The 18,824-nt window shown below is 35.8% G+C and overlaps 1 protein-coding gene across 1 annotated transcript in view; it reads left to right on the top strand.

The window, feature by feature from the left end:
* Positions 1-18,824, top strand: part of LRP1B (LDL receptor related protein 1B) — a 2,198,408-nt gene that overhangs the window by 1,991,929 nt on the left and 187,655 nt on the right. The window contains 5 exon segments of the mRNA XM_018062463.1: positions 7,375-7,481; positions 14,232-14,361; positions 17,215-17,321; positions 17,652-17,739; positions 17,742-17,783. Coding sequence (XP_017917952.1) covers positions 7,375-7,481; positions 14,232-14,361; positions 17,215-17,321; positions 17,652-17,739; positions 17,742-17,783 — 474 coding nt within the window.

The raw sequence follows: 18,824 nt of genomic DNA, 5'->3' as shown, positions 1-18,824 counted from the left end.
CAGTATTTGAGGATCAGGGACCTTAAGTATGAAATCTCTGGATAATTATGATTATGAAATACTTTGAATATAGAAACTTTTATTACCCCATCTTCATATAAATATCTCCCAACTGATTATACTCTTTAGAAAGGTAAAGTACATTGCAGAGATTTATTAGGTTGTTCTAGATTTCTTTAATCATTAATTAAAAGAAAATTATATAGCAGTTCTTAGATTCTGTCCAGTGATTAAAATAAAGATCTAATGGTGGTAAGACTAGAGGAGTGATTTCAAAAAAGAAACAATTATGCATGTACTTCTTATTTATTTTAATTTCATTTCAGAGCTTAAATACACAGATTAACTACTCAGCTTAGTTTTGGAAAATTTAGTGTTAATTATCAATGTTATTTTGGCTTCCCTGATAGCTCCATTGGTAAAGAATCCACCTGCATGCAGGAGACCCTAGTTCAATTCCTGGGTCGGGGAGATCCGCTGGGGAACAGATAGGTTACCCACTCCAGTATTCTTGGACTTCGCTTGTGGCACAGCTGGTAAAGAGACTGCCTGCAGTGCTGGAGACTTGGGTTCAATTCTTGGGTTAGGAAGATACCCTGGAGAATGGAAAGGCTACCCACTCTAGTATTCGGGCCTGGAGAATTCCATGGACTGTAGAGTCCATGGAGTCGCAAAGAGTCTGACACTGCTGAGTGGCTTTCACTTTTATAAATGATATATCTGAAAGGAAGCATCTGTAACTAAAGGATATTGAAAACAAGAGAAGGAGGTGGAAAGGCAACATGGAGACTCACATCTTGGAAGGCCCTTTATTCAAGTGGTAATTTAAATGGTGTGAAAAGTTAGGTTGCTGTTTTAATGAGACAGGAAGGGGAGGAATGAAGAGTTGAGATAGCTGGTTTCTGAGTCTCCTGGGGTTTCCTAAGTGGCCAAATATCATTTTGGTGACATCTCCTAAAAGTCATCTTTTGAAGCAAGAGAGCTAGCAGAAGGAACAATTGCATCTCGCTTGTCACCATGGAAACTTAGTGATAAATCACTGTAGTCACAGAGCCCTTAAGAAAAAGGAAGAGAATAGACTGCAATATCAAGTATTGCAGTATAAAATACCCAATTATGTGTGGACCTCTTTTAGTTCCTACTAAGACAAGCGATATTGATGAATTTGGCAAGAAAAGATGGCAGTGAACGAGAATGAAGCATATTGTAGTTGTGGCATGGAAGAATAGAAGGTGCACACACGATAAACGTCAGAGTAGTTAGCATGTGAAGCATGGAGGAATGTTTGAGAGTAAGGAGCAAGGGCTGTAGGCCATCAAGTGGTGTTTGAATGTACCATCTTGACTAGGCCAGAAAAATGGGAAGATTTAAGCTGAAAACGCCATCAGTTCTACATAGACAGAAGCTGAGTCTCTGAAGAATAAAAAAAATGCAATATATCTATAGGGAGCACCAAGAGATTAGTCCTGTAGAAGTCAGCCTTAGGAAAAAATACTGTTGCTGTATTAAAATGCTTTTAAGATATTTCCAATGTCTTATTATATATTGAAACTATTAAAATAATAGGTATAAAATTACAACAAAACTATTATCATTATATACACATGATATCATATGTATTGTAATTATGACTACATATTATATATCTCATAATTTTATATATAGTTATATATAGGTGACAACAGTATACTCAAGAAGGCAGTGGTAGCATGTTTTCTAAATGTCATTAGTCAAAGATATGCATTTTAATGCACATTTGTCATTTATTGTTAGCCTTTATTAAGTAGTGAAACATACCAGAGATAGTTAGTCAGTCTTACACAACAGCAAGATATTTTTTTTAAAGGCTCACATACTATTATGCCAAAAAATTCACTCACATTTGATTGTCTCATTTATTTATTTATCATATGTTTCTGTGTTTCTATTTAAATATCTGGAGATGGTTGAAGAAGTAGGACAATGTCCCATGACCGGCACAGTGCCTGACACATATTTATAATATTAGCAATTTACTATAAAATTTGCTTTTGGGCTTCTTTGTTTATGAATCTCTTTTAATGAATTAACATTTTAAATTGAGTTGGAAATATTCCAGGCATAGATATGGAAAGAGTTGGAATAGCAGCAGAGCAATTAACTGCCAGCTATGTTTTAGTTTAATATGCCTTCTAATTTTTTATATCTGCATAGGATAATTAGCCCATTGTCATTTCATCATCTAATGATGATCATTTCCCTTGTTAAGTGTTCAGCAGGGACATTTTACTTCAGCAATGGTTTCTTCTCTTAAAAATAAGAAAATTTCATTGTTATTGAAGTCATTTAGTAATCTGGAGCAAAGGTTTGGAAATATTTTAATAATCTGAGCATCTGTACTATTTTCATCACCAACAAATATATATGGTATGTCTGCCTTCTAAGTAATTGATGTACAAAATAAAATTATTTCATAACTTTGCATTATTAAAAAGTAACTGGCACTCCAATGGATTTTAAAGTACCAAATAATTTGATCAACTAGATAGAGGTTTATGTCGAGAAGCTGCATCTGCCTTATTTGAATTTCTAGTACTTTCACACTGAATTTATATCAGAAGATTATTTGTATAGCATGACAGTTATACTAATTGTATTCTAAGAATTCTCCTCAGATGCTCACACTCACACTGATATAACTTGTGAACTTATCACCAAGAGTTTATGATAATATACTGAGTAGAGAAATTGGAGTCTTGAAGCTTTTATTCTCTGCCACTAACTCTATGGCTTTGAAAGTTGCTTTTATTTTCTGACTATAGCTTCTTAGATTTTGTGAAGTCGTCTCCTATAGCTCCTTTCAATTCCGAGGCAGGATGTTTATGCCTTCACTACTATCAAAGGGAGTGACCAGTTTATATGATGCCCCTATTTTGTATCCTTACTATATAATCCAGATCAGCCTTCTGAAACACGCTCTGTAAAGGCTTCTTGGCTGTCAGTCTAGCTTTAGATGAGATTTATGAAAAACCTGGTTAATCCTTCATGTATGGGATTCCCTATCTCCTTTGATCTCAGGAATAGGTAATATCAGACCAAGGCAATGTAGGAAGAACATTTTAGAAATATTAGGGAAAATGCCACATTCAAATTTTATTTCCAAATGGGTTATGTTCCAGGTATAGTCATTTTTTGGTTCTTTTTTGCAAGAAAAATGCTATCGTGCGAAGTTCTAAAAATTCATCCTTTACTTTATCCCAAAAAGATTAATGGCAAAGTAAACGATAAGAGAATACAATAACTTAGGATCTTCTCTCATAACAAAATTACATTTTCTTCAAGAGAGAATTTCTTTTTGAGAGAACTGATGGGAAAAGCTTCTAAGGCATTTAGATGAGAATTAGAAACACATTAGCTACCCCATTCCTTGATGACATTTGTGTATATATAAATAACTCAGGATTATTATTTCAGACTTTTTTTAAAAAACATGGTAGCACATACAGAATTTCCATTTGTACTGAAAAACGCTTTTTTAAAGCAAGTCTCTCAGTTCCTTTACTCCCCTATTGGAACAGAATAATTAAAAATGTTAAAGCAAGTCTCTATAGATCAAGTATTCTGTGGATTTGTTGGGCAAATACTGTGATCTACTGGCTATGCAATTTTATTTATAACCTTGAACTAACAACATCCAGCCCTGCCCAGAGCAGAGTATGTAAAGGCCTGTGAGCCCATTGCTGTTTAGCATATGATAAACACACTTGTTCTTAATTAGAATAAAAGCAAATGAGAATATTAAAGGAAGAATTATCATGTTTCAATACCCCCAAATCATGAAATTAAAGATTTTACTGCTGTTTTTAAAATATCTAAATATAATATGTTTTAAATGCACTGTCTCTGTTTAGTATTTAATGCAAATTATCCAATGTTATTCACCATTATTCAAAAATTAAGCATCTATTTATTCATTTATTTATTTTACTAGAATTTATTTTCCTTGAGAAAAAAATACGTGTGTCTGCAAATGCAAGGAAAGTGAAAGAGATTCAGCACGGGCGGATATAAAGAGAAAAAGGGTTTTCTTTTATCATTACTGTAAAGTAAAATAGACATTGCTAGCTGTGTGCCTTAGACAATTAACTTGATTTTTCAAGGGCTTTAATGTCAATCCCTGTAATATGTGAACACTTATTACTTCCTCAGTAAGGAAGGCAATGATATGGCTTCGCAGTAAAAATACAGATCCCAGTGTCAGGTTATCTAGATTCAAGTTTAATACTAGCTCTTTTACCTGCTGGGTGATTTGGGGTAAGTTTTTTTCCTCTCTCTGCTTCAATTTACTCATCTGAAAAAGGGTCCAACAATAGCATCTACCTTATGTCATTCCCTCCTCCAGGGGATCTTCCTGACCTTGGGATCGAACCCGGGTCTCCTTCATTGCAGGTAGATTCTTTACCGTCTGAACCACCAGAGAAACCCACCTATCTTACAGAATTGTTAACATTAACTGATGAGCTAATTTAATTACTTGGCATTATCTTCACCTACTGCCTAACAGCAAACAAAATATCGGTAGCTGGTTCAGTTCAGTGCAGTGCAGTCGTTCAGTCATGTCTCACTCTTTGTGACCCCATGGACCTCAGCACACCAAGCCTCCCTGTCCATAACCAGCTCCCGGAGTTTACCCAAACTCATGTCCATCAAGTCAGTGATGCCATCCAACCATCTCGTCCTCTGTCGTCCCCTTCTCCTCCTGTCCTTAATCTTTCCCAGCATCAGGGTCTTTTCAAATGAGTCAGCTCTTTGCATCAAGTGGCCAAAGTATTGGAGTTTCAGGTTCATCATCAGTCCTTCCAATGAACACTCAGTAGCTGGTATTTTTAAAATTTTTGTTATAGCTATCAATATTACTATTAATTAAGTTGTTTTTAAAATTAAAGTGTCATATGTATGAATATAGTACAAAGACAAAAAGAGAAACTGTTCTTGTCATGCTGTCTAAACAAAGGAGTATTTAAAAATGAGGGAGACCCTCCACTTAGTGGCTCTTTTTCATTCTATTGATAAGCATCTTATCTTATTCATAGCCATAAGTTCACACTTTTAAAATAAAGTCCCAGAGCAGAACAAAATGTTCGATACATATCACATTTTTTCAAAATTCTTCCAGTGTTTTCAGAAGAGATATTCATATAGAAATGTAAGAGCCTTCATGATATTAAACATTTAGATGTCACACTATAGCGAGAACCTGAGTGATTGTATAGAGCAATATTTAAATACAGGCTGAATTATGCACAATCTTTATGTAGAAATTATGCTTCATATGAATATTCTTTAAATTTTATTTCTGTTGCTATTTCTGTTTTAGCTGAACAAGAATATTATTGTGTGTGAGACAGACAGTTGTAAATACAGTTAATGAGAGGGGGAATGAGGGTCTCTCATCATGCCAGACATCAGTTCTGTTTCAGTTCAGTTCAGTCGCTCAGTGGTGTCTGACTCTGCCATCCTATGAATCGCAGTACGCCAGGCCTCCCTGTCCATCACCAACTCCCGGAGTTCACTCAGACTCACGTCCATTGAGTCTGTGATGCCATTCAGCCGTCTCATCCTGGGTCATCCCCTTCTCCTCCTGCCCCCAATCTCTCCCAGCATCAGAGTCTTTTCCAATGAGTCAACTCTTCGCATGAGGTGTCCCAAAGTACTGGAGTTTCAGCTTTAGCATCATTCCTTCCAAAGAAATCCCAAGGTTGATCTCCTTCAGAATGGACTGGTTGAAACTCCTTGCAGTCCAAGGGATTCTCAAGAGTCTTCTCCAACACCACAGTTCAAAAGCATGAATTATTTGGCGCTCAGCCTTCTTCACAGTCCAACTCTCACATCCATACATGACCACAGGAAAAACCATAGCCTTGACTAGGCAGACCTTAGTGGACAAAGTAATGTCTCTGCTTTTGAATATACTATCTAGATTGGTCATAACTTTTCTTTCAAGGAGTAAGTGTCTTTTAATTTCATGGCTGCAGTCATCATCTGCAGTGATTTTGGAGCCCAAAAAAATAAAGTCTGACACTGTTTCCACTGTTTCCCCATCTATTTCCCATGAAGTGATGGGACCAGATGCCATGATCTTAGTTTTCTGAATGTTGAGCTTTAAGCCAACTTTTTCACTCTCCTCTTTCACTTTCATCAAGAGGCTTTTTAGCTCCTCTTCACTTTCTGCCATAAGGGTGGTGTCATCTGCATATCTGAGGTTATTGATATTTCTCCTGGCAATCTTGATTCCAGCTTGTGTTTCTTCCACTCCAGCGTTTCTCATGATGTACTCTGCATAGAAGTTAAATAAGCAGGGTGACAATATACATCCTTGACGTACTCCTTTTCCTATTTGGAACCAGTGTGTTGTTCCATGTCCAGTTCTAACTGTTGCTTCCTGACCTGCATACAGATTTCTCAAGAGGCAGGTTAGGTGGTCTGGTTTCCCATCTCTTTCAGAATTTTCCATAGTTTATTCTCTGTTTAGAGAATCAAAGCCAAGCAAGAGGTGACAGTCAGCAGTTATACTGATTACTTGTTAGGGACAAATTTCTACACTCCTACCTCATTGTCCAGATGAAACATATCCCACATAGGAGTTGAGCCAAATAACAAGTTACAATATTTGGGTTAGGTCCTATATGGAATGTGGTGAAGCATAATTAAATTAACAGCAAATTATCTGAAATGGCCGGTAAATGAGGTAAGGCATAAGGAAACAACTGCATAAATAAATAGGCAGTTTTCAAAAAAAAATCTCCTTCAGCCTCTTCAGCCTTTACCCACCCAATCATGTCCAATACTATCCTCACATATCCTTTTAGTTCTAGGAGCTCTGAATTTTTCAGGGACAGAACTGAAGAATTAGAAAGTCATTAGAATACATAATAAAAAGTCATGAAACAGTTTAGACTCTTCAGTTAATAAGCAGTCCTGTGTACCCATAGGGAGTAACAAAATGTCTTACATCCTTTAAGTAAATGCATAATATGATTTAGAATTTCATTGGAAAAATTGTTGTTTTACTTTAATATGTAGATTTTTATGCCTTTTCTTTTACTTTGCTACTGGATTTTCATTAAACAGGAGGCTATTTATCTTTTGCATTTTTTTCAATTTGTCTCTAATGCCACTTTCTATTCCTGACTTTAAAAATAAATTTGAAAAATCATTATATTATATACCACAGATGCTTCATGAAATATTCCTCTCTTTTTTTTAATAAACAATTTATTGATTCTGCCTGGCTAACTTCTTTTTTCTTCATGCTACCTCATGTGGTATGTCATATAAATTTTAGAATGAAGTTGCATGTGATAGAATAACCTTGTGCTATTTTTCTGTCCCCAGAGCCACAGACCTGTACACTGAAAGATTTTCTCTGTGCCAATGGGGACTGTGTTTCTTCAAGGTTTTGGTGTGATGGAGATTTTGATTGTGCAGATGGCTCGGATGAGGTAGGCATTTTTGAGAAATTAAATAAAAAATAAAGTGATTCCTTAAAATTGCATTCATAATTATTATTCCATTCGAGGAGTGTGACAGGGACAGTTCTGAAGGCACTTTGCTTCTGACTGAGATATGTATTATATCTCTGCACTGTGCTGCACACATCCAGCACAGGGAATAGCTCTTGTGCTGCTATTGACAGTTAATTTTATAGTCTGTTTTACCTCAAGTAGTGAATGGCTGGATTGGGAATAAGATGTTTGGAAACCCTATTCCCTGTAGCTGATGCCTTTGCCATCTGTGAATTTGTTCATAAATTTGCTGCAGTATTTATAGTCAGGACTAATATTTTTATGCATTTTAAACAGTTTCTTCTCCCCAGACTCCTTCTTCAGTAGATATAGTCTTACAGAGTTAGATGTGGGTCATCAATTTTTATGAAACCGCAGATTTAGCTTTGCTTAGAGGATGACTCACAATCCATTTATAATAAGTTCTATGTACGCACAGTTAAGTGAAGAAATTTAGAATTTCTCTGTAATCTCAGGTTGTGCTAACATTATATAAACCTTCACAAAATTTAGTATTTATGCATCTATGTGTTGGGGTTTCAGATAGTAATTACTCCATGATGCTTTAAAAAATAATACATGACACACAGTAGTAGCCACTTTACACGGTCTTCTCAGTTAGTGATTTTTCATGTTGCTGTCAGGAATGCAGCAATTATACAATCAAGTCCAGCCACAGAAGGGAAAGTGAGGTCTCCGGTCCTCAGTGGCCCATGGCTCCTCCTGACACACAGTGACTGCCTAGACTTCTGCTACTCTGATTGACACAAATATGTACTCAGCCTCAAAAAGGGTCTCCCACTGACTATAGACTTGGGGAGAATCTTCCCAGGTGCTCTGGAGATTCCTGTGTTTTAAGTTCAGCTTCCTTAAGTATCCACTGATTACCTGCCTCTTCAGAAGACCCTGAAGGTCTCTACTAGTTATAGAACCCACACAAACTAGATATTCCCCAACCTTCAGGGAGTCTTATCCAGATTGGACAATTCTTCTCCATTCTCTCACTATTTTGGAAAAGTCCCCGTAATCACGTACAAGTCTAGATTTTGGAACCTAATGCACTTTATTTCTCACCTGAAGGTCTGAAACCTTAAAACTTGAGGCTGCAAATGTCTCTTAGGAGAAGGTGAAAAATATTACTCCAGTTCATTGGGCTAGTCACAAAACAAGTCCAACAAAATTTTTAAAAATCCACAGAGAAGTTAAAGTCTTACAATGCCCAGCTACATATTTACTTAGTATCTATATTTTTTCAAAATTTTTATTAAATGTTTCACAGTCAGGAAAATATATTTCATATAAATTCATCCATACCATTAAAATGTTTTTTCTTTTAATATGTTCCATCAGCATCATGTAATTGTGAAACATCAAAAGATGGGGATATATTACTGAAGGCTTGTGATTTCATCTTGCATGTTTTTCACTAGATGTCCAACACACATAAACAAAATTAAACACTTCTTTTTTCAAAATGCTATTCATGTGAAAGTAGACATCCTTATCCATGCTATTTCTCTCATGCTATAAGTTAGTGGATGCAGTTCTTGCTGGCTGAATATATCTCCACTATCCAGATATTTTTATGCTAATATCACTAGAGAATCAAATTAACTCTCTTAAAGGTAGTCTTTCTCTACATTTACAGGCTTTTGATACTGTCTATATGTAATTAAGTGGCTAACATTATAGGCAGTTGATTTCTGTTTCCTTTCTAAAATCTAGAATGATGGGTTGCATTGTCAACAAACAAAAAAGTGAGCTGAACAGATGGCTAGAAAGCATAATTACATACAGGATATTCTTATACTGTGAACAAAAGAGAAAATTTGTAAGGATTACTTTTTGTATGAATGTTAACTGAATTAGTTTGTTAAAATCCAGCCAAAACAATAAAGAAACCAAAAACTTGGATCAACATAATTGTGTATCAGGTTAGTGGCAAACACAGAGAAGAACTATTTAAAATGAACTTAAAATATATTTGACCTCTGTGTCCAGTATAACATATTGTAAGGACAAAAAGAAATGCAAAAAACCTTAAATTATATTCATGCATGTGTTTTTTAAATAACATTAGTTTTGCTAATTTGAAATCCATGTCTTAGAGACTACAATAGTTCCAATGCAAAATTATTTTAATATTACTAACACTCAAAATTTTTAAATAAAATAAAGGAGATATGAATGTAGAAAAAATGCAAGTAAATAAAAACCCTGTAATTAAATTCAAAAGTATCAGCTTGAGATCTTGATTTATTTTTCTCTTTTTTAAAATATATGTTTTTATCTCTGCCATTGAAAAATCCTAAAACCAATAACATCCCAGCTTTAAAGACTGTCTCTAGCATTCATATCATGACCTCTAACTACATTACCCAATTAACAGAATCAAAACTCCTTTGAGAAACGTTTAATTCTAGATCTGTGAATGGAAATTGACAAAATGAGCCACTAACATCTTGTCAAGCCAGAAAACATGACTATTGGGATAGTGTCCAAAATACATAGGAGCAAAACTGCAGAATTTTCTACATACAAAAGGGACAATTTGAGCCTTAGGAAAAAAAAAATGACTGTAATGTATTGAAATATAATAATGTATACAAATATATATGTTGATAATAATATTTAAATAAAAAGCTCAATTGTTACTTTGGAGGTTTCTAAGTAATTTATTAGTATTTACTTAGCCAGATTCAAAATGTGAGACATTCTATAAAGCAAATGACCTGTTTTTCCCAAGTGGTAAATAGCATTCAAAAAAGAGTTATACATTAAAAGAAACTCAAATCAAATTCAATGTATAGGTTCTTTTAGATTTTTCTTTTACCAAACAGTATTTTTTTACAGTTGAGAAAATTAGGAAATTTTTAAAGTGGATTGGGAATAACTTTAAAATTTTTCTATTAATACCATGATACTATTAATTTTCTGAAGCTATTGCCATTATGTTAAAGTTCAAATATAAATAAACTGGGAGAGAGTCTTGTGAAACATGAATAGCTAAGTGTGGATAATTGTTAAATATGTATGATGAGCACATGGGTTTTATTATTCTGTTCTCTCTGTTTTCTGTGTGTTAAGATGTCTAAGATGATGATTAAAAACCCCACAAATATAAACATAGACACATGCATCAACTGTATGCAATATATTATAAATCAAACTCTTCTGATGGTAGAAATAGTATCTAGAAATATTACCTTCTGTGTTATTGTCAATACAAATAGAATAGTGTCACTGATTATTGAGCTCTTTTACTTGAATTAGCCCTATTGCTGAGAAAAACATTAATTAATTCTACAAAATATACTGAGAAGTTATTATAATCATGGCATGGTATTAGATTCTTGATTCATAGACACTATTTCTATCCTGTGTATACGTGCGGGTACATACATGCTGTTGCTTTAGTCATGTCTGGCTCTTTGTAACTCTATGGACTATAGCCCGCCAGGCTCCTCTGTTCATAGAATTCTCCAGGTAAGAATACTGGAATAGGTTGCCATAAATTACATAACATTTTAATATATATTCCTCATTTTCTACATTTGCTACTTCATTCATTTGATCATTTATTCAGCAAATTTTAATGGAATACTTACTTATTAAATGTGTCCCAGGTACAGTAATGGACATGGAAAAGGAAAGTGGTGAACAAAATCTGAAATTTCTTCCTCATGACCAGTTCTATTTTTCCAATGTCATTCACCATTACATAGCTCACCCCTTGGATACATCACATTTCTATTTATTCTTATGCGTGAAAAATCTTTTCTTAGTTTCATTCTGTTTAAAATTCCTCTGTGAAGTCTTTGTTAAAACCCTTATGAACTCATGTTTTTAAAGCACAATCATTTATTTTGACAGTATATTTTATTGAAATTGTTGGTTAAAATGCTGGACTTCTATTAGTCCATGAGTTTACATGGTCCCATCACTTCATGGGAAAAGGATGGGGAAACAGTGGAAACAGTGTCAGACTTTATTTTGGGGGGCTCAAAAATCACTGCAGATGGTGACTGCAGCCATGAAATTAAAAGATGCTTACTCCTTGGAAGATAAGTTATGACCAATCTAGATAGCATATTTAAAAGCAGAGACATTACTTTGCCAACAAACGTCTGTCTAGTCAAGGCTATGGTTTTTACAGTGGTCATGTATGGATGTGAGAGTTGGACTGTGAATAAAGCTGAGCACCAAAGAATTGATGGGTTTGAACTGTGGTGTTGGAGAAGACTCCTGAGAGTCCCTTGGACTGTAAGAAGATCCAACCAGTCCATCCTAAAGGAGATCAGTCCTGGTGCTCATGTTGAAGCTGAAACTCCAATACTTTGGCCATCTCATGTGAAGAGTTGACTCACTGGAAAAGACCCTAATGCTGGGAAGGATTGGGGGCAGGAGGAGAAGGGGACAACAGAGGATGAGCCAGCTGGATGGCATCACCGACTCGATGGACGTGGATTTGGGTAGACTCCTGGAGTTGGTGATGGACAGAGAGACCTGGCGTGCTGTGATTCATGGGGTCGCAAAGAGTCGGACACGACTGAGTGACTGAACTGAACTGAACTGAATTTACTAAATACGGGGAGGAATGATCCTTTTCTTTATGTTATTATTTAAGAAACTCTTGCAGAACACTCAGGTTCAATCCCTGGGTCGGAAGACCACCTGGAGAAGGAAATGGCAACCCACTCCAGAATTCTTGCCTGGAAAATCCCATGGACAGGGGAGCCTAACAGTCTACAATCAGGGGAGCCTGACAGGCTACAGTCCATGCAGTCACAAAGAGTCTGACATCACAGTGAGTAACACTTAGCCAGTTTTACCAACATTATTATTTAAGAAACTCTAGTAAATGGTAAATCTTCAATACTTGGGAAAAGAAGGGGGAAGGAAAGAAGAAAATCAGTTATACAGCAGGCAGTCTAATTAAACTGTCATCAGCAAAGAGGAAACTATAGGAATTCACAAAATAAACTCTTGTTTCTTACATGGGATGAAACTGAGAAAAAGCAGGGAGTAATAGTTCATATGTTTCATTCACTGGAATTTTCACAAGCTGTAAGAGTGCTGCACCTTTTGTGAAAAAAAAAAAAACAGACAAGTAAATCTTGGAAAAAATAGAAATTGCTCAACAACAGAAAAATATAATTTCAGCAAGATATTTCACTGGAGCATCCCATTTCAACCAGAGTGGTCAGACCCAAGGAAAGTGAATTTCTAATTTCCCTTTCATTGATCTCATATAAAGAACTGAAAGGCCCCCAAAGGTATTACTACTATCTTGTTTGATTTCCAAATAAAATCTGAATGCTAGCTAGCCAAAAATGACAATTCTGACAGTTCATTTCACAGTTCTCTAAGAACAAATATCAGAAGAATGGAAAAGGAATATGAACAGCAAACAAAGTATAAAAGAACAAGGACAGAGGGAGAAAAGTGGGGAAAGGGGAAAGATAACACAAGGGGAAGTTTTGTTGCTGCAAGACAGAATTACCCTAGGATTTTTTTCTTGTTTCACGTTAATCTTTCCACCCCATTCCCAAGGAACTGGCTATACTGATTAGAAATATTTGTTAGCCTTTTTATTTCCCCACAATCATCATTGTCACTTCAGTTCAGTCACTTGGTCATGTCGAACTCTTTGTGACCCCATGGTCTGCAGCATGCCAGGCTTCCCTGTCAATCACCAGCTCCCAGAGCTTGCTCAAACTCATGTCCATTGAGTTGGTGATGCCATCCAACTGTCTCATCCTCTGTTGTCCCTTTCTCCTCCTGCCTTCAATCTTTCCCAGTGTCAGGGTCTTTTCCAATGAGTCAGTTCTTCGCATCAAAGTATTGGAGCTTCGGCATCTGTGCTTCCAATGAATAGTCGACATTGATTTCCTTTAGGATTGACTGGTTGGATCTCCTTGGAGTCCAAGGGACTCTCAATAGTCTTCTCCAGCATCACAGTTCTAAAGCATCAATTCTTTAGCACTTAGCTTTCTTTATGGTCCAACTCTCACATCCATACATGACTACTGGAAAAACCATAGCTTTGACAAGACAAACTTTTGTTGGCAAAGTAATGTCTCTGCTTTTTACTATGCTGTCTAGGTTGGTCATAGCTTTTCTTCCAAGGAGCATATGTCTTTTAATTTCATGGCTGCAGTCACCATCTGCAGTGATTTTGGACCCCAAGAAAATAAAGTCTATCATTCTTTCCATTGTTTCCCCATCTATTTTCATTAAGTGGTGGGACTGGATGCCATGATCTTCATTTTTGAATGTTGAGTTTTAAACCAGCTTTTTCAACCTTCTCTTTCATCTTCATCAAGAGGTTCTCTGGTTCCTCTTCACTTTCTGCAATAAGGGTGGTTTCATCTGCATATCTGAGGTTATTGACATTTCTCATTGTCATTTATAACTATTAAAATTATATTACCCCATAACTGTCTGTCTGGAATATGATCCACTCAGAGCAACTTAATTACTTGATGAAGCCATGGGATTTATGTTCTTTTTATATTTCTCTGTTTTATTATGACTAATAGAGACAAATGAAACTGGAAAATGATTATAATGTTTTATAGTGATGAGCTTAAGTGTGACCATCTGAGATTCTTGTATGTGTTTTTTGAGGTTGAAGACATTTATCTAAAATTTAAATTTTCATTATGTTTGTGTTGTTTTTGTCAGAGAAATTGTGAAACAAGTTGTTCCAAAGATCAGTTCCAGTGTTCCAATGGTCAGTGTATTTTAGCAAAATGGAAATGTGATGGCCATGAAGACTGTAAATATGGAGAAGATGAGAAAAACTGTGAGCCAGGTAAAATGCTTGAGACACTATTTCATTTAAGTAATATTTTAACTCAGAATTTAAATTTCAGCAAAGATATGTATAAAACAGTGGTAAATAATGCATAAGTAATAATCTGAAATATCTGTAGATAAATTAATTGGTGTGCCTTTTGTATGTTTTGAAAGTGTTTTGGTAGGCAAGATTGGTATAATTTCCAGATACAAGCATTACTCCCCTAAGTTTTATTTTCTGATCTCTATATTTTTTCTATATCATTTGGAGTTGTTTTTCCAGATAGTGGAATGAAAAAAGGTTGAAACTATAAGTGTGATAAAACTCAGGTTTCAATTCCGGAAATTAAGATTATTAAATAGAATATAGAAGGTGCATTATTTCTTTTACATCTTGGTCCAAAATAAAAATTTAAGATTCAAAATAAGAGTATGCTGCTGCTGCTGCTAAGTCACTTCAATTGTGTCTGACTCTGTGCGACTCCATAGATGGCAGCCCACTAGGCTCCTCCGTCCCTGAGATTCTCCAGGCAAGAACACTGGAGTGGGTTGCCATTTCCTTCTCCAATGCATGAAAGTGAAAAGTGAAAGTGAAATCTCTCAGTCGTGTCTGACTCTAGCAACCCCATGGACTACAGCCTACCAGGTTCCTCCGTCCATGGGATTTTCCAGGCAAAAGAGGATAGAGGAAAAAATACCCAGTTCATATATTTCTATTCCTTAAACATGACTTAAAAATATATATAGAGAGATATATATATAAGGAGAAGGAAATGGAGAAGGAAATGGCAACCCACTCCAGTGTTCTTTTCTGGAGAATCCCAGGAACGGGGGAGCCTGGTGGGCTGCGTCTATGGGGTCACACAGAGTCGGACACGACAGAGTCGGACACAACTGAAGTGACTTAGCAGCATATATATATATATATATATATAACTAGCTTTTATACTTGGGAATTTTAATAACATTATTCTATAGGAAAAAATACTGGGGAAGATCACTTTGTAATCTATCTATCTATTTATCTATCTCTATATATATGGTTATACGTAGTTTCATAGTGTAATAATTATTTTGAGGGACTAACTCAGAACTGCAGATACCTCACACACACTTTACTAATAGCCCAGGACCATGCCTATGGTCTACATTGCTAATTGATCACATCTTTGTTCTTACTGAATTCAGACATAGTCCCAGACTCATTAATACAGATCCCTAGGCAACCACTGCCAATTAAAAGGAACTAAAACCTAAGGGAAAAGCTTTTTAGCATCCCTGGACTAAGCAATTTATTCCACAAAGCCATTACGTAAGTATATTTGGCTACCTAGTAATCTAATGTAAGGCCAAGAACCCCAGAATTTGAATGCAGGCTTAACAACTGAAGCCCCTCAACAGAGAAAGGTGTCATCATTCCTGTGTTAATTAATTACATCAGGAATTGGCTATAACTTATTTATCTACAATTTAAAATGTTTCCATGTCATAAAAGAATTGCTTCAAATTCTACAGACTCTGCTAATTATACATATGTTCATATTTAAAACACCAGGTTAAAAAAAATTCTCAAAACTTATATAAATATGATATTTTTTTCAAAATAGCCAAATAGATATCATGGGGTCTATGAGACCACACCAAGATTTTCACTTTAGCTTTATACAATGCATATATTAATTAATATCCTCAGAGTTTACTAAATCCTATTACAATTTTGAAAATAATTTGAGGCCTTTTTATTTTAAATAGATTTCAAATTATAAGAGAATACATTTAACTTTTCAAAAATCAAAGTAATAGAGGATATAGAGAGGTCCACCCCCGACCCCGGCCCTTTTTTTCTTTAGTGAGTTGAATACTTATGAACAGACCATTACATCATGAGGTATACTTCAGTTCAGTTCAGCTCAGTTCAGTCACTCAGTCGTGTCTGACTCTTTGAGACCCCATGAATTGCAGCACACCAGGCCTCCCTGTCCATCACCATCTCCCGGAGTTCACTCAGACTCACATCCATCAAGTCAGTGATGCCATCCAGCCATCTCACCCTCTGTCGTCCTCTTCTCCTCCTGCCCACAATCCCTCCCAGCATCAGAGTCTTTTCCAATGTGTCAACCCTTCGCATGAGGTGGCCAAAGTACTGGAGTTTCAGCTTTCAGCATCATTCCTTCCAAAGAAATCCCAGGGCTGATCTCCTTCAGAATGGCCTGGTTGCATCTCCTTGCAGTCCAAGGGACTCTCAAGAGTCTTCTCCAACACCACAGTTCAAAAGCATCCAGTTCTTCGGCTGCTCAGTCCTTCTTCACAGTCCAACTCTCACATCCATACATGACTACTGGAAAAACCATAGCCTTGACTAGACGGACCTTAGTCGGCAAAGTAATGTCTCTGCTTTTGAATATGCTATCTAGGTTGGTCATAACTTTTCTTCCAAGGAGTAAGCATCTTTTAATTTCATGGCTGCAATCATTATCTGCAGTGATTTTGGAGCCCCCCAAAATAAAGTCTGACACTGTTTCCACTGTTTCCCCATCTATTTCCCATGAAGTGATGGGACCAGATGCCATGATCTTCATTTCTGAATGTTGAGCTTTAAGCCAACTTTTTCACTTTCCTCTTTCACTTTCATCAAGAAGCTTTTTAGTTCCTCTTCACTTTCTGCCATAAGGGTGGTGTCATCTGCATATTTAATACAATACAAAAATATTGTAAAGCTTAATTTAAGTCAGTGTTTAATATCAGATGTTGAATATAATTCAGTATAAACTATTTTCATTACTATCTGTAATTTTCATATGCTTATTTATGCTTTTATCTATCAACATTCATTCTGTTCACTAAATCTAAATCTCAACTTTATACTCAGCTTCTCCTACTTGCTCGTCAAGTGAATATATATGTGCCAGTGGGGGATGCATTTCAGCGTCTTTGAAATGTAATGGAGAATATGACTGTGCTGATGGTTCAGATGAGGTAAAATCATCTTTTTATTAAAATCTCTGAATTATGTGAATTAGATATGAGAAAGCAAATGTAATAAGCAACAGAGAGACAGAATCTTGATTCTTAGCACTCTCTAAAATGTCAAGACAAAAACATTGAATATAGTAATTTCAGCAAATTCCTGAATCTTCATGCTGCCCATAGACTAAACTGTATTGTCATTTGCAGAGGTGATATTCATTAATTAAAATGAAGCCCACATAGCATAATAAATCTCCACTATTAGTTGCATGTTTACTTTGCTTGTGACTATATCATTATCAGTAGTTAAAACTGCAGCAACCATTTGTATTTGAACAGATGGACTGTGTGACTGAGTGTAAGGAAGATCAGTTTCGATGCAGAAATAAAGCCCACTGTATTCCAATTAGATGGCTTTGTGATGGAATTCAGACTGTGTGGATGGCAGCGACGAAGAGAACTGTGACAGAGGTAAGGTACTATTGCATAGGTGTGTCTACAAATGAGAGAATGGCAGTTAAGATGCTGTGCAGAATATTTACATCATGTGCTAAAGGCAGAGGATAAGATAATTAAAGTGATTCTCCTTTTCTAGTTTCATTACATAATGGCAGTGATGTTTTAGTCTCGAAGTCGTGTCTGACTCTTGCGATCCTACGCACTGTAGCCCACCAAGCTCCTCAAGCCATGGGATTTCCTAGGCAAGAATATTGGCATGAGTAACCATTTCCTTCTCCAGGGGATCTTCCTGACCTAAGGATCAAACCTCCTGCATTGCAAGCAAATTCTTTATTGACTGGCCCACCAGGAAAGCCTCTCAACACATAATACAGAGTTCTAAATAAGCAAAATCTGGATGATTTTCAGACAAGAATATAAATCCATTTTCATGTATCAAACACAACTAAAATGCAAGTGTTTTTTGAGTATCTATCATGAGTATGACATTGGACTAGATGTTGGATCAGGAATGGAAATGCGAGAAGAGGTCAGGGAACATAGCCGCTATAGCCATTCCTACCAAAGTATCTTCTGGGCACGTTTCTCTCCCACATTGCTTGCCTTGTTTCTGAAAGAATAGAAACAACATATGGTATATTACATCACACATGCTAATATGCTAGATCATAGATAGGTTGTAGGTTGGGCCCCAAATTTGTTTCTTGCCATATGGTTGAGAAAACGACCTACATTATTTGAAGTCTGGAAGAAACTTTCGATTTTATAGTATCATTCTTTTCTAGTTATGTGAAAATATTTCCTGACATATAACTTTTTAGTTGCAAATCACCACATTAAATTATTGATATTTTACAGTTAATAAGAGGAAAGCAAAGAAATTGTAGGGTGAATCTTAAAATGGCCATGAATTATAGTATTCTTATTAATTTCATAATGTTAGAAATATTAATTAACACAATTTATTTTTACTTATAAGATCCTCTAAACTTTACATTTTAGAATATTTGAAACATCATCAACAGAGATGATGTTAGTATTGATATATGTTGT

The sequence above is a fragment of the Capra hircus genome, chromosome 2 (genome assembly GCF_001704415.2).
Source record: "Capra hircus breed San Clemente chromosome 2, ASM170441v1, whole genome shotgun sequence".
Lineage (NCBI taxonomy): Eukaryota > Metazoa > Chordata > Mammalia > Artiodactyla > Bovidae > Capra > Capra hircus.
Note: the sequence above shows the minus strand (reverse complement) of the source record. Positions and strands in the feature narration are given on the sequence as shown.